The 22,838-nt window shown below is 41.9% G+C and overlaps 1 protein-coding gene across 2 annotated transcripts in view; it reads right to left on the bottom strand.

Moving 5' to 3' along the window:
- The window catches only part of KCNJ3 (potassium voltage-gated channel subfamily J member 3), a 510,556-nt gene that overhangs the window by 486,883 nt on the left and 835 nt on the right, over positions 1-22,838 (bottom strand). Inside the window, exons 2-3 of one of the 2 annotated variants that reach the window (XM_029605514.1) lie at positions 22,117-22,771; positions 19,930-20,146 (exon numbers count right to left, since the gene is read on the bottom strand). In XM_029605514.1, coding sequence (XP_029461374.1) covers positions 19,930-20,146; positions 22,117-22,771 — 872 coding nt within the window. Of the gene's footprint in view, positions 1-19,929; positions 20,147-22,116; positions 22,810-22,838 lie in introns of those variants that run through there. The other variant, XM_029605515.1, reaches the window with a different exon arrangement.

The following is a 22,838-nucleotide window of genomic DNA, read 5'->3' as shown; positions in this document are numbered from 1 at the left end:
TTTGCATGATTGGGAAAATGAGGCAGACAGAGAATTCTGGAAATTTAATTCGTACATGATGTGGGAATCATCTGAACAACTGCTGTTCCTTGTAAACATGATGATGATATGATTTGTGAGTTGGTGACTACTGGTGAATGTGTGCTGGGGACTGCGAAGAGCTACTGTATATGTAAATTTAACTATAAAAAAAAAAAAACCCAAGAGAAAAAGATCCTGCTGCATTATTTTGCAAAGAACAAAGACTATCAGAAAATTCCTGGGAAATACAATGAACTTGCAATGTACCAATGTGTCATGAAGTTATTTAATGAAATCTCTTGATATTAAAAGTGATTTATTGTGCTTTATTAATCAGTTTTGAGAATTTGAAGGAAGGGACTTAAAAATGCAAGATGTGATGGGCATCGTATATGGGAGTATGTTCTTCTTAATATGGGAAATTTTAAATTGCTTGCAACGTTGCAGGGTATACACACATTTTATACCCTGACATCTTGTGTGGACTAATTTATCAAAGAGAAATTAGCTACAAATACCCATGTTCAAAGCACTTGTGTACTTTCCACCTGCCATTGCTATGGGTGGTGGATCAAGGTAAAACAATAGGGGTGTGCATTCTTTTTCTAAGTATTGGCAATCCGCAACGTATATGTCCCTATTCGTTGTATTCGTGGGGTCATGAAATGTATGGCGAACCCCCACGAATACAACGTATCTAACGAATAAACCCCCCACCCTCCTGACCCCCCCAAGACTTACCAAAAGTCCCTGGTGGTCCAGTGGGGTCCTGGCATGATCTTCTGCACTCGGGCTGTCGGCTGCCGGTATTGTCACAGGGGCTACCAGTGCCATTGATTGGCCCCTGTCACATGGTAGGAGCACAAGATGGCGCCGGCCATCCATTGCTCCTACCATGTGACAGGAGCCGACCAATGGCACCAGTAGCCCCTGTGACATAGTGAGGGCAAAGGCTATTAGTGCCATTTTGAATACCGGCAGCTGACAGCCCGAGGGCAGGAGATTGCGCCAGGACCCCCGCTGGACTACCAGGGACGTTTGGTAGGTCTTGGGGGGGGGTCAGGAGGGTGGGGGTTTTTAGTTAATTAAATTTAAAGGGTTGGGATGGGTTTTTTTGGGAAACGAATACATACGTAACTAATGAACGGATCGGGGTCCCCCGAGAATGGATGCAACAGATTTGGCTCCCCACGAATACAAATACCGAATGGGACGAATCCATCCCTGCTGCACATCCCTATAAAATAATGATTGTGCATTTTAAAATTCCAGTGTGCTCATGCTGTTTACTCCCCTCGCCTAAATAAACTCTAGGAATTCCTCTTTTTCATCTAGCCAAAAGTAGGCATGTGTAGGGACCCTTTGCCTTGGTAAATGGTATTCATATTCTCTAGCATAGAGAATAAGTAGAAAGGAAGGCATGGCAACAGGGATCTGCCAGTAAACAACACAGCAAAGTCCTAGTGAGGAAAATTAGATCTTGAGTGTTCCCTTGGTGAAAAAGGAGCTGCATGGAGTTAGTTCTTGTTTTTCCCCTAAAGAGTAAGCAAGCCCTGAATCTGCAGTCATGGAGAAAGGATGCAGAATTTTGAGCTGAGTGTGTAAGAGGAAAAGGAAAATCTGAACAGTATTCACATGGAGACAACTTGGTATACAAAAATGTGCTTGGGATTCTGTGGAGAAGGGTACTCTGGGATCTAATCAGAAGGAAGCATGTCTTGTCTATATGGTTTCAACAAATGTAAGTCAAAAAGGGCTGGCATACTAAAGAGTAGTGATGTTCACACAAGTGTTAATATGTAGTAAAAGCACCGTTAATGTGCATAAATGAGTTAATGTTTTTCAATGTTTTTTGTTACGTTTAGTTAATACGATTCCCGTTTTTATCGTTCTCTATCTGTAATAAGTTGTTCAACTGTAAACCAGAGTGAAGGCAGATTGCTATACTTCGGTATATAAAAGAATCTAAATAAATAAATAAATAAATAAATAAATAAAATAATAAATAAATGTTAACATGCTTTTAACATGTGCTAATTAGCTTTCACCACAAAATCTATGCAAAATAAGTAATGACCTGCAAAATTACAAATATCAGTTCACTATGAACGCATAGTGAAATAATGTGTGGCTGTTAAAGCAGACTGAATTATTTAATAGTCATTACCTATTAAACTGTTTCACAATACTCATGATATTATAAATGTCTATCATATCTCCTCTTTGTCTTTTCCAAGCTGAAAAGCCCCAACTTGTTAAGCCTTTCCTCATAAGGGAGGCACTCCATCCTGTTTATCATTGTAGGGTCTAATTCATCATGGTCTATTTCCATACATGAAGAACAGGAGAAGAGCCTTGATGAATCAGGATCATAGTATTTTTACGCATATTCTGAGAAAGTACAGTCTTTCATGGGAAATGCAGTATGTGGGAAGAAGGGGTTGAATAGCAGATTTCTTTTAAGGGCCATCTGAATGCAACTCATAAAGCCAAATATTTGTACAAGAGTAATTTTACAATTCATATTTCTGTGAGGATTTGACTGCAGACATTGCAAAAAGGTTTGGTTTATGTTGTTGCATATGCTACAATGATGTTGTGTAGTATCCTCCTAGACAGGGCCGGTGCAAGGGTAACAGGTGCCCTAGGTGAACCTTCTGCCTTGAGCCCTTCTACCCCCCCTCCCCCCGACCTCATTCACTCAGACAGGCCCCCTCTCTTACACACATTTAGGTTCCTTGTCTCATTCACACATGCAGCCTTACACAGGCTCCCTCCCTCTCACTCACTAACACCATTGCTCTCTCATACACACACACAGTTCCTCTCAGTCATACACACACACAAACTTCTACTTCTACTTGGATGGGTGCTACTCGCGGCCTGCTGAGTCTCTTCTTCTCTCAGCCGCGAGCAGGATGGGTGCTGCTCGCTGCCTGCCGAGTGTCTGCATTCCTTGGCCGCGAGCAGGGTGGGTTCTGCACAGGGCCTGCCCAGTTTCTACTCCTCTTGGCCATGAGTGGGATGGCCTCTGCTTGCGGCCCTATATGGCTGCTCTTTGCCGCCCCCTAATGTCTGGCACCCTAGGCGATCACCTTGTTCGCCTATTGGAACATGCCGGCCCTGCTCCTAGATGAGATCATATTATTTTCAAATTGCATATTAAAAAATTCTTATGGATTTTATATATGAAAAAAATAAATAAACGTATTTAGACCAGACCCTATAATGAATTGCAATAAGCATAACCCGCATTATCCTTTCCTGATATGTAGATTTGATCTCATAGCACCACCAATATCTGGAATTGGGCAGAGAAATGAAAATGCTCATACCAATATTAGGGATGTGCTTTCATTTAAAATGAAATAGGAAAGGGCAATGACATTTCCAATTTCATTTCATTATGTTAGGTAAACAAAATGAAAGAAAAACAAACTGAATTTTGTTCACATTTCAATCTGTTTTCTTTACAAACCCACCCCCATTAAATGAATGACCAGAAAAAGCACAAAAAAAAATTTAAATGGCCCCAGTGGGTATACAAAGTAAATTCCACCCTCTTGGGCTCCTGACCGCTTAACTTACCGCATCTGAAGGGTTCAAATGGGGCAGGAGTGATCCCCAGTTGTTTATATTCTGCTGTTACTGTATTTCAAAATGGCCTCTTGAAATACAGCGATGGCCGAGCACGAGAGACTGGAGATACCTCCTGCCCCATTTGGTTGCTCAAAAAGAGCAGGTTAAGGGATTGGGGGACCTGGGAGTTCTGGGGGTAATCCAGTTGGTGGGGGTAAATTTTGCCAATCCCAAGGACTTGTCTTTGTATTATACTGCGGTGTATTATAGTTGACAGTTTTTTGTGAACACTGAACAACTTGAAATAAGAGCAAGAGACTAAAAATGTTTGTCCACAATTCAGTCACCTCAATGCCTCATTTAAATATTCTTAAAATTACAAATGCAGCCCTACTCCATAGAAAGAAAGAGAAACTTGCTAATACTCTTTGCCACTGTATTATCAACTTGATGGCAACTCCTTAAAAACTCATTAGTGACTCCTTCATATTTCATTATTTTGTCAGTAGCAACTTTGTATCAGCAACTCAGTAGTACCTGTATAGCAGCTCACTAGCTAATCTATTTCATGTGACCTGTGGCAAATGTACGTTTAGCAATGCTTGATAACATCATAGTACATTCTCACTTCAAATGAAAAATATTCAAACTAAAAGTATTTTGTGCAAAGCAGTTGAAATGCCAATGACAAAAATCCACAGCTGGGGAGAACAACTGCATTACCTTTTTTCTTAATTCTACACTAGCCAAACTGCACATTTTTTTCAAAGGTGAGATGTTGTTTTCCTTCAAAAAAGGAATTGTATAATTTGTTAGTAAAATACTATGGTTGCCATGTTAGTCCACTTGGATATGTAGAAATTATTATATAACGTTTTAAAAAAACCTTTGTGACCTATGCAATAAAGCTTAGAGTATATGATGAGGCCATTTAGCACATGCTAAAAAAATAGCATGCTGTGCATTAAAGGAAACCCAGCATGCTAAAGCGGGGGTCAGGAGATGTTAGAGTGAATGTGCTAAAATTAGCATAATCTTGCATGGCAAAGAAGGGATGCTGCATGCAAATAATGTTTTAGCATGAGTACAGAAAATAAAATAGTATACTGCCTATCATATGCTATTTATCGTGTACTTGCTTACCCCTAAAATTTAAGACTTGGCTCGGACCAAGTGTTCATTTTTGGCCCGCATATTGTGTGACTTGAAATTCCCTCTGAAACGGTTCCAAAGTAAAAGGGTTGGTTAGCAAGGGCATTTCGCACACCACCCCCAAAACTATCACACATCAAAGTATCAAATCACCCTTCCTCCCCAAGAAGCTCTGACCTACCCAAGAAAGCAAGACCCCCCCCCCCCCCCCAATTCTAACACTTCTCCTACCCCTCCAAAATGCTTCCTTTTCATTCAGAAAGGTCCCTTGATCTGACCAGCAGGAGAGCCATGACTGCCGTCCTGGTGGCACCACTGCTGCTGTTAGGAACGTTTTGGATGGAAAATCGTAGGCAGTGTTAAAACACAGGGCCATCTTTGTAAAATTGTTTTTGGGATGTTATGTGATATAGTAAAAGCAGCTGGATTTTCTATTTTTCTACAGACATAAAAAATGTTTAAAGTGTCAGAATTGTTCTTGTAGCACAATAATGCACCAAAGTGCTCCATCCCAGATTTCTATCAGTCTCAAAGAGGAATGAATATATTCAGGCCTCAGGACATCCAGAAGCAAATAAAAGATGAATGGAGATATGTCGGTCAGCAGAATGGAAAGTGCCAATGGAACAGCTATGGGGACACCTCTTCCCGTGCACTCTGAAGACCTCTTTTCAGGGGGTGACAAAACATTTTTGGTCAAATTTTTCCCAAATGTAACCCCTTCTAAGGGCACATAAAATGATTTTTATGATCCTGGCACCAGCCTCTATGGGTTGAAAATTCACATAATTGAGTAGATGGCGGACTGAACCTGACCCTGTATTTCACGCCATTATACAGATGTCTAATATTAAACATAAAGGGGCAGATTTTTAAAAAGTACGCGCGCGCATACTTTTGTTCGCGCACCCGGCGCAAACAGGAGTACGCTGGATTTTAATAGATACACGCGTAGCCACGCATATCTTTTTTAATCCGGAGTCGGCGCGGGCAAGGCTGTGCAAAATCGGCAGCCTGCGCGCGCCGAGCCGCGCAGCCTACCTCCGTTCCCTCCAAGGCCGCTCCGAAATCGGAGCGGCCTCGGAGGGAACTTTCCTTCCGCCTCCCCCCACCTTCCCTTCCCTTATCTAAACCCCCCCCCCCCCCCCACCACCACCACCTTTATTCTAAAAGTTACACCTCGTAACTCGCGCGCGCTGGCTGGCTGCCGGCGCATGATTCCCCGGCCCGGGAGCAGTTTCGGAGGCCTCAGCCACAACCCCGAAATGCCCCAGGGCCGGAACCACGCCCGCGGCCCTGCCCCCAGAACGCCCCCCGATGACGTGCCGGCCATGACACCCCCTCCCCCCCAGGAAAGCCCCGGGACTTACGCGCATCCCGGGGCTTGCGCGCGCCGCCGACCCTATGCAACATAGGCTCGGTGCGTGCAGGGGGTGGAAAGGGCAGCTTTTTGGAGGTTACGTGCGTATCTTACGTGCGTACCCCTTTGAAAATCTGCCCCAAAGGGGGTATATATTCAGCCGCTAAGCGGCTAGTTAAGTTAGCCGGATAATTGTATCTGGCTATGTGATATCCAGCTAACTTTAGACCTGCCCTATGGCACGTCTAGAGTTAGCCAGTTAACTTGACCGGCTAACTCAGCTCCTTGCCGGAACACCTACCTCCCGCCCCAGGATAATTTGTTATCTGTCTAGAATTTAGCTGCATAAACATTTTAAAAATGCAACTAAGCCATTTATACGGATAACTCTCCTGCTTTCCATCTAAATGGCTTTTGAATATGTACCCCAAAGTCTTTTCTAACCTTCTTAACAAGACAGATCCGCTGGACATCTCTCTTATGTTACAACGGATGTTTCTCAGGAATCATTCTGTTATGTTTGGTGTGAAACTATATGAACTTTGTGCTGTAGATTTTGAGGATTATTTTCAAACAACTCCTCACGGCCCAATCTGATATGAATTACACAAAATAATTAGAAGGTGTAAAATTGCCTGAATAAGTTGCTTAATGTATTTGCTTAAATCTCTTATGAAATAGTAATTTATGCGCATTTCTCTTGGCCTCGTCACAGAACACCCCTAGACTGCCCCTTTTTTGCTCAGGTAAATGTGCATGCAAAATTTGAAAATACATGCATATAAAATAGTATATATATGAGTGCAAGCTACTTACACACATATATGCTGATTTTATGTGCGTAACGCCTTTGAAAATTCATTCATGACCTTAGAGCAAAGGAGGAAAATGCAGTTTAGGTAAGATCAAGTTATGCAGACAAGAGGCCATCACTGTATCACAAATAAATTCAAAAAGGTTGAATTATTTAAGAACTAGGTTTTCTATTAACATATTTACACCAAGGGATCAATATTGAAAGGCTAGCAGACTAGCTGTGTTAGCTGGATAAATGTATCTGATTAAATTAGCCAGAATATTAGGAAGCACGGCTGTGTCATTGAATATACCCAGGTAACTTTAAAGTTAGCCAGAGCTGCTCTATAGCAGGTCTATCTTATTTGGCTAACTTACAGGGTCATTTGTTTTTGTGCGATGTGCCAGTATTGCGGCAGTATTATTAAAATTAGGGGAAGGGGAGGCATGTGGGCGGGATTTGGGAAAAGTTATCTCCTGGCAGCGCTGCAGGCAGTAATGTTTTTCACATTATCGCCATCAGCACCGCGGGAAATAACTACACCTTTTCCCGTGGTGCTATGGGGGTGATAGTGTGCAGTGCGGCGGGCGAAACTGCACCGCCATGATGCTGCTGACTGACACCTATTGCCCTCTGCCCCTTTTTTCGTAACACATCATTCTGCAATAGATAGATACAGCAGAATGTTGAATCTAGGGGTTAACCAGATAAGTGCAAAAGGGGCGTGTTTAATGATAATTTTAGAATTACTGCTTGAGAGAGAGAGAGAGACTTTTTAAAGGGCTTCATAATATTCCACTATTGAAATCACTATAGGAGGGCCAGCTAATAACTGGAGGTGAGGATTTGGTGGTCGTTTAGGGTTTTGGGGCCAGTTTGACATGCGGAGTGAGAATTACGAACAGCACAGTACACCTCGGTGAAGATTTGACATCATTTGGAGTGAGGAAAGTCTCACAAAGATGAGATTTCTACAGTGTTCTCTCGCCCTAGCTTGATAGTACCTTGTTATAGAGTCCATCAAGCTAGGGCAAGAGAACACTGTAGAAATCTCATCTTTGTGAGACTTTCCTCACTCCAAATGATGTCAAATCTTCACCGAGGTGCACTGTACTGTTCGTGCATCTCACTCTGTATGCAAAACTGGCCCCCAAATCCTAAATCACCACCAAATCCTCACCTCGAGTTATTATCACGTGCGTTAACACCATAATGCATTTTGATGAATGACCATGTCAGTTTGTACTCGAGGCAATGGAGGGAGAGTGCAGTCAGTACAGAAATGTAAAGTCCATTAGAACAAACATGAGTCTCAATCAAGAGCAATGCTGCACACCTTGGCAGGCAGGCACTCTGAGTATAGACAAAACCTCCCTGGACACGTCCCCTGGAAACTGCTCCCCTGGGTGCAGCTCTCAAATCCAAACAGGCAGAAACAGACTCTGCCTCTTTCCTCAGCAGCATCTCTTGGGGCCTTCCCCTGTTAGACAGTTTTCCCTCTGATTTCCACAAAGGACAATCGTTTTCTCCAAGTCGGTCTGTCTATATAACAGAATAAGGAGTATGGACTCCTCTTCTTAAAGCCCTCTTCCTCTTATCTTCAGAAAAATCTCAGGAACCTCTCTTGAAGCCCAAGATAAAAGTCCCTAAATGTGAAGACCCGGGCATTGTGCTCAGGGCCCCCAGCTACCTTCCCCAAAAAAGAAGGTACTACCCAGTACTCCTCTCTTGGGACAGGTATTCTCCTCCTCCCCCCCCCCCCCCATCCTCTGAAGAACCCTGGACTCTGAGAACACAGGAATTTAATTGAATTCATGACATCTCCCACTGGGAAGTTTCAAACCTCTTCTACCACTCCTTCTCCACTCCAACATCACATAAAAACATGCCATACTGGGTCAGACCAAGGGTCCATCAAGCCCAGCATCCTGTTTCCAACAGTGGCCAATCCAGGCGATAAGAACCTGGCAAGTACCCAAAAACTAAGTCTATTCCATGTTACCGTTGCTAGTAATAGCAGTGGCTATTTTCCAAGTCAACTTAATTAATAGCAGGAAATGGACTTCTCCAAGAACTTATCCAATCCTTTTTTAAACACAGCTACACTAACTGCACTAACCACATCCTCTGGCAACAAATTCCAGAGTTTAATTGTGCGATGAGTGAAAAAGAACTTTCTCCAATTAGTTTTAAATGTGCCCCATGCTAACTTCATGGCGTGCCCCCTAGTCTTTCTACTATCCGAAAGAGTAAATAACTGATTCATATCTACATACCTCATACGGTGTCTGTGGAGACATTGATGCTACTAGTACTAAAGGGTAGTTTTGGGATCCCCTTATACAGCATCTATGCTCAGAAGTCCTAGCTTATTAGTCACGGGTCTGTTGAACTAGTAATGATATGCTGCACATCAAAGGTATATAAATAAACAATATTAAAATAAAGCGATGGCATGCTTTCTAAGAGGAAAACATGCTTATCATTACTGAACACGCATGCAGATTAACTCCATTCAAATCCAACCACAGTTACATAATATTTCAGGGTGAAAGCCCAAAACTGACTAAGAGCTACCAAGCATATATAAAATAAAAGAAAACCTTGCCGAGTACTGAGTAGGGGTATTTGTCATCTTCTTTACCTACCTACTGTAATACAAGAATGTTATGAGGATTAGGACAAGATTAGAACAGTTGAACCTCATGTTTCATTTGAAGGTAATTATAGTCATTAATAATCTCTTTGTAAAACTGCAATTATAATTAACTTTCCCATTCAAGAAATGACTAAGTAGACATTAATTAGCATATTAGTGTACTTTAAATTAAAATAGTATGAGCCAGCCTTACGATTCAGTCTTTGCACTATGGTTTAGGGAAACAATGGGTCAGCGATCTCATCGTGCTCCCTGTGAATATCTCACCGAACAGTTTAGTCCTGACCAGTACTTGGATGCAAGATCACTAAGGAACAGCAAATGACCAGCTGAGGAAACTAATGATGCCACCAAGCAGGCTGAATTCACAAATGAGTATTAAATTACGTACACTAAAAACAAAATATAAAAAGCTGCAGTGTAGGGTGCTTGAGTTTAAGGCTTCTGCCATGTGGTGCTGTTAAACCTCCAAAATGTCATTCATTTAGATCACTTACCTGTCTTCCTCCTATATCAAAAGATTTGGGGGCTTGTGCATCAATACCTAAGGTTTGGGGAGTGGGGAGGTTGTGGGCATAGAAACCTCTTGGAAGTCTCAGAGGGTGCAGTAGGGTTTTCTCCACAGGGGAGTTGTGCATTCGTCTCCAGTGGTAAGGGGCATAGTCTATCCTGAAGGGTAGTCCCTCCCTTGCAAGGGGCCAATCTTTTGCAGCTGGAAGTAGGGATGGTTTTTCCTGTGTTAACCAGCCCTTTCACTCTGGGCAAGGGAAGCACAAGCTGCAGAATACAGCAGGGTTACTACCATAGATGTGAAGGTTTTAACACAACCATGGCAATGCAGCTGTGTTCTGCATCTTGTTAGCTTAAGGATATAAGACGTGCCATGCTGGATCAGATCAGGGATCATCAAGCCCAGCATCCTGTCTCCGACAGCGGCCAATCCAGGTCACAAGTACCCAGCAGATCCCAAATAGTTGATCTATTTCTTGTGTCTCACTCCCAGGAAAGTGCTGGCTTTCCCAAGTCTAACTGGCTAATAACTGTTTATGGACTTTTCCTTCAGATGTTCAGCCCCAAATCCAAGATATAGTGAACAAAATGTTCTCTATTGCATCTCCAAAACTGAGTTTAGAAACACACCTTGAAAGAAAAAAAAAAATACAATTGTTTTCCTAAGAATGTTTGCTTCACTGCTCCCTCAGACGTATGGGGGAGCAGTGAATGTTTTACTTTAAGCACAAATTGGAAAGACACTTTTTAATATAATAATGCTCAGTTGGTATCTGTTCAGGAAACACTGACATATTATGGTGCTTTCTAGTCCTGCAGCCTCTTACAGAAAATACTGACACTTTGTGGCCACTGCTGCTACTGCATCCTCCTTCAATTTCTGGACAGATAAAAACCAAGTATTATAATATCAGACAATGAGAGTGATGCTGAAGAGAGTGAGTGATGCCACGATGGGCTGCACCTTTACAGAAGTGAGGCCGCACCAGCTGATGCGATGTCAGCATCAGCAGAGACAAGCCACGGCATGTATCAGCAGTGGCTGGTAGTGGCAGGGGACTTAGTGCCGCGGTGGCAGACAGGGCTTGGTATTATTTATTTATTTATTTATTTAGCGGTTTTTATATACCGCGGCACGTAAGAAGATACATCACCTCGGTTTACAGGGAACAATAATTTAGCAACAGGCTTTACAGAGAACAGGCTTTGCAGACAGTAACAAAAACATTGTAACAGGCTTTCCATATAAAAGTAATATAAATAGTCTATGAACTATCAAACAAAAGGGTAATATAACTCAATGAGGGAGATGAGGATATAAACAGGTAGATAATTGTTATAATGCTTATTCTTTTCTTTAACATCAATTTAATTTATATTAAAGGCAGTGGAAGCAATGGAGGCGGTGACGGCTGTAAAGTTAACAACCTTGTGTTTTGAGGGCAGTGTAGGGCTGTGCCCAGTGTGCTCTGGAGGAAGAGGAGGAGGGGCAGATACCCTGTGAGTTCCACGGGCTGTAGGTATATGACAACAGGAAGCATTGGAAAGGGTGAGAGAGGGCATCAGCTGTGGTTGGAGAAGTGTAAAACAGGGGATCAGCTGGGGGGATTGGAAGTGGGAAAAGAGAGAGGTAGAAGGGATCGACCTGTGGGGAATGTTAGAGGGGGATCAGCTGGTGGGAGGATGACTGAGAATCAGTTCAGTGTATGTAGTATTTATGTGCATTTGTGTCTGTGTGCATCCGTGAGTGAGTAAGAGATAAAGGGGGAATCGGCACCAGGGATGGGTGAAAGAGAGGGATTTGACACCAGGGGTGGGTATGTATTTGAGAGGATATCATATTGGGGGGAGGAGAGAGAGCACCAGGATGGGTGTTAGAAAGCAGAGAAAAAGAACTGGGAAGAGGGAGACGGAAAGGCAGTGGTGATGTGAAGGAAAGAGGCAGGGGCCCTCAGCAGACTATTCCCCTACCCCCGTCTTTCCTTGCTTATGTATTTTATGGCCCCACTATGTAAACTTCTCGCAGGGATATAGACTGTATGCTGATGACATATAATGTTTTTATTCCCGAAATATCCACCTGGGTTGCAACTTTTGGCATGGTTTCAATTTGCCTGTCAGCCGTAAAGGAATAAATTGGCCCCGAATGTAGAAGAAAATGGAAGATCTCATCTTAGAGAGATTTCTTTCAAAAAAATGTCCCACCAATTTCAGTTTTGAAGGCCATCGGCAGAGGCGTAACGAGGGTCTCCGGGGCCCAATGCATTGATGTTGCCTCCCCAGCGCCCCCACACCATCCTCCTTGTAAAAATGCTTGTGGTCACAGAAAGTCAAACTAACAGAAACCCCAGAAAATAAATGAACTGACAAACAACTGTGAGCTGCCTATGAGGCCAAAGCTTCCCTGCCTGCAGACAAAGCTGCCAATAGAGTTTCCTTTGCCCTTCCCTCTGTGGTACTGCAAGCAAACAAAAACAGCCTTGGATAAAGAATGAGACCGAGAGCCAAGGACTGTGAGGGAAAATTTCTAAACTCTTCCGAAATGTCCACATTTTTCCTGTACGGTAAAAAAATAAAAGGGGTAGTATTCAGATACACATTTCCCAAAAATGATACCGAGAAAATCAAATTCTTCCCATTTCCCTTCTCAGATAAACAGAAGCAATAGCATTTCTACTCTCCCAGTCCCCGGCAGTCTTGCTCCCGAGCCCTTCTCCTTTCCCAGACTCATACGCAATGCAATAATGCAAAAACAGAAACATCATCATTCCTCATAAAAAATCAAGAAATATAAATCACTCATAATAGTAAACCATACCAGTAAAAGTATTTCAAAACAGATGACAGAGCATCTAATAAATAAGAACAAGGATAAAATAAAAAATGTTAAACGTTTCCACAACAATACATTTCAATGCATTAAAACCAATACGAATAACAAATTTCCCTCTCTTCGTATCTGTGATCTTTTGATTTTCAGTCACCCCTGAGATTGTCGTGGATTAGTGGAGAGACAGTGGGGGAGCAGAGGAAGAGAAAATACACAGACTTTCTCCTATCTTTGTCATACACACACACACATATACAACCCTTCTACCCCCTCGTCTCACTCCCCCTTCCCCTTCAGTCTCACTCACTTACCCCTCTTCTCTTCCCTTCCACTCACTCCCCTCACCTTTCCTTCCTTCAGTCCCTCACTCCTCCCTTCTCTCTCAATCACTGGGCCCCCTTCCCTCTCAGTCACTCACCTCCTCCCTTCCCATCACTTTCAGTCACTCACCCTCCTCCACCTCAGCCGCTGGGTGGGGGTAAGATCCCCCAGCGGCCACGAGCAGGGCTGGAGCTTGCTTGCTTGCTTGCTGCCCTATGTGAACAATTACTGTGCTGATCCCCAACTCGTTCCTTTTTTTTTTTTTTAAACACAGAATGTTATTTTTCTTGGTAACCAAAGCACTGTAGAAACCTAAACTTTTAAAATTGCACCCCCCCCCCCCAAACTTCAATGTCAAAACTGGGCAGGAATCATGCACTAACCAATATGTAAAAATAGTGCCAGCTGGCCTTGTAGCTGGCACCATTTTGTTGTATAGAAATGCATGCACTGCTATGGTGCCACCTAGTAAACCCATATGGTAGTAGGCCTATTATAACATGTGTTGGGTGTTGGTTTGTTTCTCAAAAAGTCTTGAGTAAACTAAATGACGATAATGATATAATAAACTTCCCATACTGGAAACAGTACTAACTGCCAGCACTCAAACAGGAACAATCCTATCTCTGAAAAGGCAACCCTGCAAATATTACACCAGGCCTTAAAACACCAATACATGTCCCGTGGAAAAAAACAGAATAAGCCAGGCTGCTCCAAATCCCTGTATAGAAACGACAAGCTAGCAGAATACCCCACCCCAGTTAAACATGCAGAACACAGAATCACCATCACCAAATTAAGAATAAAGAGACCATAAAGTATAAATAGAAACATATATACAGAAACTGAATTAGAAACTGCAACTCGTCAGACTCTGTATGTAATGTAGCAATGGAGAAACAAACCACCAGTCTTCATAAATCATCAAACAATAAAGCCAAGGAATATACATCAATCCTACTAGTAAAACCATACTAATAAAAAAAATATTTCCAACAAGCTAAGGAATAGAATAACATCCAATAATTAAGAACTCATACAAAATTTTAAATTTTTTCAAATAGCAATAAAATATTTCAAAATGGCAAACACAAACCCCATAATGAAATCAAGGATGGAAAATTCACTACTCTCCATACCTGAAAACTACATTTTCAGACACCTGAGCATTTCATGGATTAGTGGGGAAGCACAAGCTTTCTTCACACACACAGAGGCAGGCTTACATTCACACACTTCAGACAGATTCCCATTCACACCCCCACCTCAGACAGGTTCCTATTCACACACACACACACACACACACACACACAGAGGCAGGTTCCCATTCTCACACATACACACCCAAGACAGGTTCTCATTCACACCCCCACCCCAGACAGGTTCCCATTCACACACAATCACACACACACAGGCAGCTTCCCATTCATACACCCACATCCAGCCAGTCTCTCACTCATTCATTCATTCACACACAAACACATACACACCATCAGGAGCAGATGGGGAGCACATTCTGCTTCTCCTCCTTGTGTGCTGACCCCTGTGCTAGTCAAATCTCATAGGGCTAGCAAATCCTGTATGCTAATCTTGTACATCTTGTGCATAACTGCACGTGGTTTGGCTACTGAACACTGGCACAGTGAAGGACAAGAGAATTAGGGATGTGAATCAGGCTTCGGACGATTGAAAATATCGGACGATATTTTCAAAATCATCAGAAATCGGGGGCTCCCCCAAAACGATAGGAAAACCCCACTATATTGTTCGTGGGGGTTCTCTTATCGTTTTGGGGGAGGGCGGGAAAAATGGCACACAAAAATAACCCCTAAACCCACCCCGACCCTTTAAAACTAATCCCTTAGCTTCCCCCACCCTCCCGACCCCCCCAAAAACTTTTTACAGGTACCTGGTGGTCCAGTGGGGGACCCGGGAGCGATCTCCCGCTCTCAGGCCGTCAGTTGCCACTAATGAAAATGGCACCGATGGCCCTTTGCCCTTACCATGTGACAGGGTATCCGTGCCATTGGCTGGCCCCTGTCACATGGTAGGAGCACTGGATGGCCTGCGCCATTTTTTTTTTTTATTTATTTATTTTTATTAAAGATTTTTCAATAACATTCAACAATCATATAAACCAATTTCTTGTACAAGAGTTCAACCCTCCCCCCCCTTCCCCCCCCCCCCCTCCCCATCTCCCGTATGTTTGTTTACAGTCTCTGTCATCCAATGGCCATAAGGTTGGGCCGGGGGATCACGGTGTTGATCGGGGAAAATCTCTGCCTTCCAAACTTAGAGCTCATACTCCTGTCGTTGTCCCACAGCCACTGGTAGGGGAAGTGACCATTGGTCCGGAAACCCACGGATCGGCTTGATGTCGAACCCTAGGACTTAAATAGCCTGCGCCATTTTTAAAGATGGTGCCGGCCATCCAGTGCTCCCTCATGTTAAACCAGATGTTTGAGTTTGGAAAAAACTAGCGAACAACTGTAAGTTAACTGGGCTAGAATGCCTCCAACACACCCTTTTCTCCAAGTGTGTTGTACCTCAATTGCACAATTATTTGACCCTCATTTGCATTTACAAAAATATGCAAGTCATGCATTTAGCCATAAATCTGATAAAATACAACCTCTGCTTCCAAGAAAATGAAACCCAAATAAACAAGGAAGAAACTTTCTTAAAGCAGATTAAATTATAATATTTCAAAAAAAGCTTGCCCAATATAGTTGATCATACAGCAGGCAATAATGAAATACATTTCAGAGAAAGGTTTGATGAAAGGAAGACACCGTCATCCCCTCCCACCAAAAGTAACTGGAATAAAAGAATTCTTAAGAAAGAGAGAGTCGCCGAGAAGAGAAAAAGGGTCCCCTTTTCAGACAAAGAAAAGGGATCTCCTTTCCTTATAGGGCTAGCTGATCATTCTGTGAAGGCAAAGAATACTCAGAGATTGCTGGCTGGGCAGCGCCCTTGTAGAGCCCATAGCAGAATGCTCTAGGGGGGCAATGTAGTATTTCTAATATGCTCTGCACCTTAAAATTTCTACTCAGTTTTATTGTCTATGGTTTCATCTATCAGTCTATATATATAGGTAGGTATAGATATTTCTTCTTTGTATTTTCAATCCTTATACAGCATGCTTAGCCTTCAAACTTGTGGTACTGTCTGAACTGCTCCAGCTCTGACCACAAGGGGGCACTCTCAGCTGTAGAATACATGTATGCTGGAAGAAAGTGCTAAGGAGGTGGAGTATCGGCGTACACTCTTCTTTAAATTTTCAGTGGATGACCTAGATTCCTTAACCTAACTCTGGAAGGAGAGGGGGGAGTATATATATATTTCTTGGAACTATCAATTTATTATCATTATTTCTAATATAGAGTACAGACTGGCTGAAAGTTTCAGATTTTGGTAGGAATTTGGAGCAACCCACAGGCAGCTGAAATGAATCCCTATTAAGTAATAGAGATGTGCTTGGGTTCTCATAGATTACCATCAAAAATGCAGCTGTGTTTAGTGAACTGTACTATATAGAAATGCTATGCTCTTAAACATGATGTGGAGTATACTTACTTAAAGGGCTGACATCTAATTGAGATGTATGAAAACTGTAGAGGGATTACCCTTATTTATGAAAGCTTAATTAAAAGGCACTATTACCTTCAATTCACCCATAATCTTTGCCACAAGCTACTCATAAACTGACTACTAACAAAAAAGATCACCATTTTATTAGGCAATAAGGTTTACAATGATAAATCAATACAGCAATAACAATTAATAAATCTATATAAATAAACAACATTAGGCACTTGATATACTAAGATTTTTTTCCCAGAGACACAGAATGGGGAAAAAATAGACCTTAGTAAATCAGGCTTGGATCAAGCCTTATTTGATTACATATAACAGGAACTCCTTATTGAATATTCAAAAAACGTATACTATGACCACAGAATTCAACAAGTCCTTTGAATATGGAGCCTAAGTCACCTAGCAATAGCCTGTGTGAAAACCTGTAGTTCAAATAAACCTGCTAAGTGATTTTCAATATACAAAAATATCAATGTGATGTAAAAAATTCAGACATTGCAAAGTCAAAATCATGTAAGTACTACTCAAGAAATCAAGAGACCTGCTCTATGTACAATCTACTTCAACATATTTGCATCCAAAAGAAACTATTCATCATATACAGAGGACAGTTCTGTCTAAGACTCAAAGAAGGCAAATTATTCCACTTGGCAATGACTATCAGTCCAAAATATGCTCACATATATGGTAACCTTGTTTTCCTTCTACTAGTAATAGATCCAGAAGTACTCATGTCTTTGACTTATTAAAGTTTTCCTAATGTTATTTCTATGACTATTAAAGTGCAGCCTAGAAAAAGGCTATAGTAATCTTCCTGGTCATCCAAAATCTCCTTCTAGAACAGACTTTTAACACTTGAGTAGGCTGGACAAGCAGGAACTCAAATGGACAGACTATATTGAGAGAAGAGATAAAAGTAATAAAATGGGAGGGGTAAAAACAAATTGTTTGTCACCTTCTCTGTGATCTCATTGCTCTAAAATCACAGCCACAACTGTACAAGGCTGATTCATATTGTTTGCACTATCACATATTAGCTGTGCATCTTAGAGACATTCACCAGAAACAGCTGAATTAGTCACTCTGACTGGCCAGTTGCCAGCGAATATCTGTTTCCAACATATATCACAATCTATGTGTCCACATAACCAATATGTACTGGCCTCTTTTGAATACAGTAACAGCAAAAAAATAAATAAATAACCTCTATCCTCTCTTTTCTCACCTCAGTCCTAATCATAACAAGTAAGAAGTAACTAGCAAGATATCATGAGAGATGTTCTACTCCCTTCAGCCCCCAAAACTGGCAAATCAAGAAAAATCAAAGTATTGCTAAAAATATGTGAGTTGCATCTGAGCCAAGTTAGAGATGGCATAGAATTCCAAATAAGAAATCCAAGCCCAGTTGACCTGATCTGAACCAGAACATAAACAAAAAAAGAGCATGTTAGCCCATCCTAATTTTAAACAGCAAATCACATATATTTACAGCCTGAATAATGAATAGCTAAATGTAATCTAACTAGGATACAAGCAGAATATGACAAACTACTATTAGCCCTGTCCTAACGCAGACCATAATGGTGCAAATCATCAATGTATTGATATGCAATTTAAAGGGAGATCAATGTAAAGTATTTTTAAATAAAAAAAGGAAATAAAATATTATCAAATACATAGAGGGTATGCCATATAATGCAGGGAATAGCACAAACTGAGACAAGCACAGTAACATAACATGAAGCAAAATTATTTTGTCAAGATTCCCATCAGTTTAAGAAGCAAGCATTGCATTTTCTTCCCAAAAAAAACAAATTATATACCATTTTATTCTAAAATTTTATTTTAGAACTTTTCATCTGTTATACAGTATCTTTTACATATTTAGCACATTCTGTTAGCAGCAACCCCAAAATTTTACTTCCAAACTAATTTGACCATTTCTTATTTCCACCTTCACAGGTCATTTGTTGTCATAATAGGTAGGTAGACAGACAGACAGATATATCCTGGCACAATTGTGTGCAATTAAAGAAATACACAGGATTCTGTTATTGACTCAGATTTTACAGTTCATTTTAGATTAACTTAACCTTATTTTCTTCATTACTTCATATACCATAGTAGCATTAGACCAATCTGATCATCAATATATGAAACATAGACTGTCATGGTAAGTAAAGACCATAAAAGTCATCTAGTCTACCCATTTGCTATTGTAATTATGTAGACCCTATGAAATCTAAAGCTTTCCCTTCACTTCCCCACAACTGAGGACCACTAGCATACTGCAGGAAAAAAAATCCAAAGAATTTATATTTAGGAAACACGGAGATGCATGGCACACATACTCAGAAAAGCTGTATCTTGCTTTAAAGAGTTAATTTGTGTCACTATTAAACATTTCTTTAAGCCCTGTTTTCTTGCTTGTTTAATATGTTTAAAGATTAAATCTTCTTGGAAAATGTAGTTGTTTCACTAGCAAAAGTATTGCACTGAATACCTTCTAAATGTTTTCATTTCATTTCTTTAAAATGTATATTCCGCACATTACACCAGTTGTTCAAGTTGGATTACATCGGCAGTGCATGCATAATTAATGTTTCCCCCGCCCATTCAGGCTTCTCCTACACAGTAAGTACTGCAACAGTCAAAACGTCTTTGGTCTTTTAACCAGAATGCCAAGCAAAAGTTCAGGCACTTTATTCTGCTGCAGCTTCAAGGTCTTTCAACAATCATAAAACACCCTATCTTATTCAGTAAAAACAATACTGGGAACAGGCCAAAATATGCTTGATAATTTTAGTTCCCAACATGGCTCATTGCAGGAATGTACGACTTGCCTAGAAGAAGGGCTCTATCTGCTACAACTGATTAAGCTATCGGCTTTTTCAAGGGTGCAGCAAGAGAAACAGCCAATCACTTGACATAAACATTCTTTGAACAAACTTTAGTGTATCCTTTAGATAAAGATAATCATAAGGTTCTCCACTAACACACTTCTCCTTTAGCCCAAACCTCTCAAAACAAAAATTTTAAAAAAACCTGCCATCAGAAACAACAATGCAAATAAGTCTGTGCAAGTGGGATTTGTTTGTACTCACCCGTTGTCTCCACAATGCCCTCTAGGATGACGACAATTTCAAACTGTTCTGTTTGCATGGATCGCTGAGAAAGGTCGTAGAAGGGGCTTTTGGCATCAATCACATGGCAGATTGTAAGAGGGGAAACAAGAAATAGTTGATCTGCCCCTGTGCTAAAACCTACATCCAGTTCAAGTTGATCAAGGGGAAGGAACTCACCCTCAGGTGTCTGCCGGGACTAGACAAACATGCAGAAAAAAAAATGAAATCACTAGTACAGCAGGCTCGTCTAGCAGACATTCACTTATCAACATTTCACATCACAGGTCATATCAGACAAAATGTATACCACACACTCTACAGTTAAATGACAAAATAACAAGCAAAAGCACAGTGTTACTTACTGGACAATACACTGTTTGTGTTTGGCACCTTGTTATATTTACAGTGTACAAATTGAGATTTTGTGAAAAGTTACAGGCCTTAGCAAGAACTGGTAACACAGACTGCAGATGTTGCCATATACACATTCTTTTGCAACATAAATCAAATTATTTAAGCCTTATTCCACAAGGACCTTTCCACATTATGTTCCTATGAAAAAAATATATATATATTGAATAAAGCCTTATATTTATTTTGCCAAATGAAGCTGGAGGTCTTGTAAAAAGAAATATGCTAGATGATGTCAGTGGCAGCACTTCCAAATTACTTGTATTACCAAACAGTTACAGCTAGTCCCATGTCAATGTTCTTAAAACATGCAATTAGCCACATAACGGTGTTAAGACAGTCAACCCAATGAATGGGAGGATTGGGGGTGCTGTTGTGTCAATGGCAGGTAGGAATCTAGAAAGAATGGAAACTGGTAGAAATCAGGAACTGTAGTTCACAGTGAGAACACTAAATCTAAAATATTACTTTCAAATGAAGATTCATTATTTGTCATTATTTGAAATAAGTATAGGGAAGACAGGTATTGTTAACCCATTACACAGACACACCCTGTTGATAAAATTGTGCCAATGCAGTGGGAATCAGCCCTAGGAGGCTGTAAAAGCGGAGATGGCATGCCATAAGGACATACCACTGAACCAGGTTCCCTAATCCAGACACAGTGCTATCTGGGAATAAGAAAGCAATTCCATCTCCAAAATCACCACCTGACTTTCCCAAAGTAGGACAAGTGGAAAGGTGGGCAACTTTCACTATCGCAGTACTTCTGACTTCACTTTCTAAAGTGTTGTATCCCTGCTCAGCTGTGGAGGATCATTTGGGTTTTATAAAGTGTTTTCTGTCGCTTAGCCTGTAAATTTGCAACATGCTTAGGGAATATCTCGAATTAAACACCTTGAGACAAAGGATTCAGGTAATCTATTAAGAGTTAAATAAGTGCTGAAATTCATCCTGCTAAAAGCTTACATGCTCTAATTAGGAAGAGGCTGATAAGGTTAGTGACTTTTATAGTTTATTGGACTGGTGCCCTCTAAGGGCTGAAGGAAGAGCATAGAAGTCTTCTTATATGTAATTGATGTTCGCAGTTCACACTGCAGCTGATATGAAAGTATCACACTTCACTCTTTAATTGGTTATTTGAAACTTCATTACTGGAAATTCAAGTTCTTGGAATGACTTGTTCCAAGAAGAAATCGCTTGGTGGACTCTTTCTTTCCTTAAACTGACGTCCCCTTCTCTTGAGGACATTACCTTGCAAGGCGTGGGACAAGACACTGAAGCTCTCAAACGCTCAGATTTCAATTGGGTGCAATTTATGATGTCGGTGACGGATGGGCTCTGACTACAGGCTGAACTGATGTGGCTAGCCCTGACTCATAGTTGCAAAGAACTCAGAAAAGGTGGGAAAGGTGTGCAAGCAAACCAATGCGTTACAGAAATTACGCGGGAGTTACCAAGCGTAAACAACAACAAGACGTGGTGCAGACAACAACACGGGCAAGGCCCCTCGATTGACTTCGCCACCTTTGCTTAAAACAGCAGCAGCAGCAAAAACCAGACCTTTACGATCAAGCGTGTGAAAGTGAAGGGAGGAGGGGGTGGGGTGCATGAAGAGGAGGCCAAAGACTTCAGAAGATGAAACCAAGCTGTTGACTTAGCAAGGTGGGGGGGTGCAGTAAATGACTCAGCCGCGGGCCGGAAAGGCTCCGCGTTGCCCGGCAGACGTCGCGGCTTAGCCGGCGGGAGACTTACCTTGAGCAGTTTGCAGCGGATCTGCGCGGAGACCATGTGGCTGTTGCGCAGGTTGCCCACGCGGAACATGAGCGTCAGCTTGCCGTCCCGCATGGAGATGACGGCGTGCTCGCTGAACATCAGGGTCTCGGCGCGCTTCTTGGGCTGGGACATCTTGATGAACATGCAGCCGATCAGGAAGGCGTCCACGATGGAGCCCAGGATGGACTGGAAGAGGAAGAGGATGATGCCCTCGGGGCACTTGTCCGTGATGTACCTGAAGCCGTAGCCGATGGTGGCCTCCGTCTCGATGAAGAAGAGGAAGGCGGAGGGAAAGTTGTAGACGTTGGCCACGCAGGGCGTGTAGTTCTCGTCGTGGGCCTTGTTCAGGTCCCCGCGGATGTAGGCGATGACCCACCACATGGAGGCCATGAAGAGCCAGGCCACCGTGTAGGTCAGGATGAAGATGAAGAGGTTCCAGCGCCATTTCAGGTCCACCAGGGTGGTGAAGAGATCGGAGAGGTAGCGGCTCGTCTCGCTGCCCAGGTTGCCGTGCTGGACATTGCAGCGCCCGTTCTTGTCCACGAAGCGCTGCCTCTTCTTCTTCGGGGCGGGCTGGTTAAAGCCGGAGCCACTGGAGGACGTGGTCACTACCTGGTAATCGTCCCCAAATTTCCTTCGGAGTGCAGACATAATATGGGGGGTGGAAAAAAATAAAAAAAAAAAACTCGCCAGATGAGTGA

Source organism: Rhinatrema bivittatum, chromosome 6 (assembly GCF_901001135.1).
Source record: "Rhinatrema bivittatum chromosome 6, aRhiBiv1.1, whole genome shotgun sequence".
Taxonomy (NCBI): domain Eukaryota; kingdom Metazoa; phylum Chordata; class Amphibia; order Gymnophiona; family Rhinatrematidae; genus Rhinatrema; species Rhinatrema bivittatum.
This window is presented reverse-complemented; position numbering and strand designations above follow the sequence as displayed.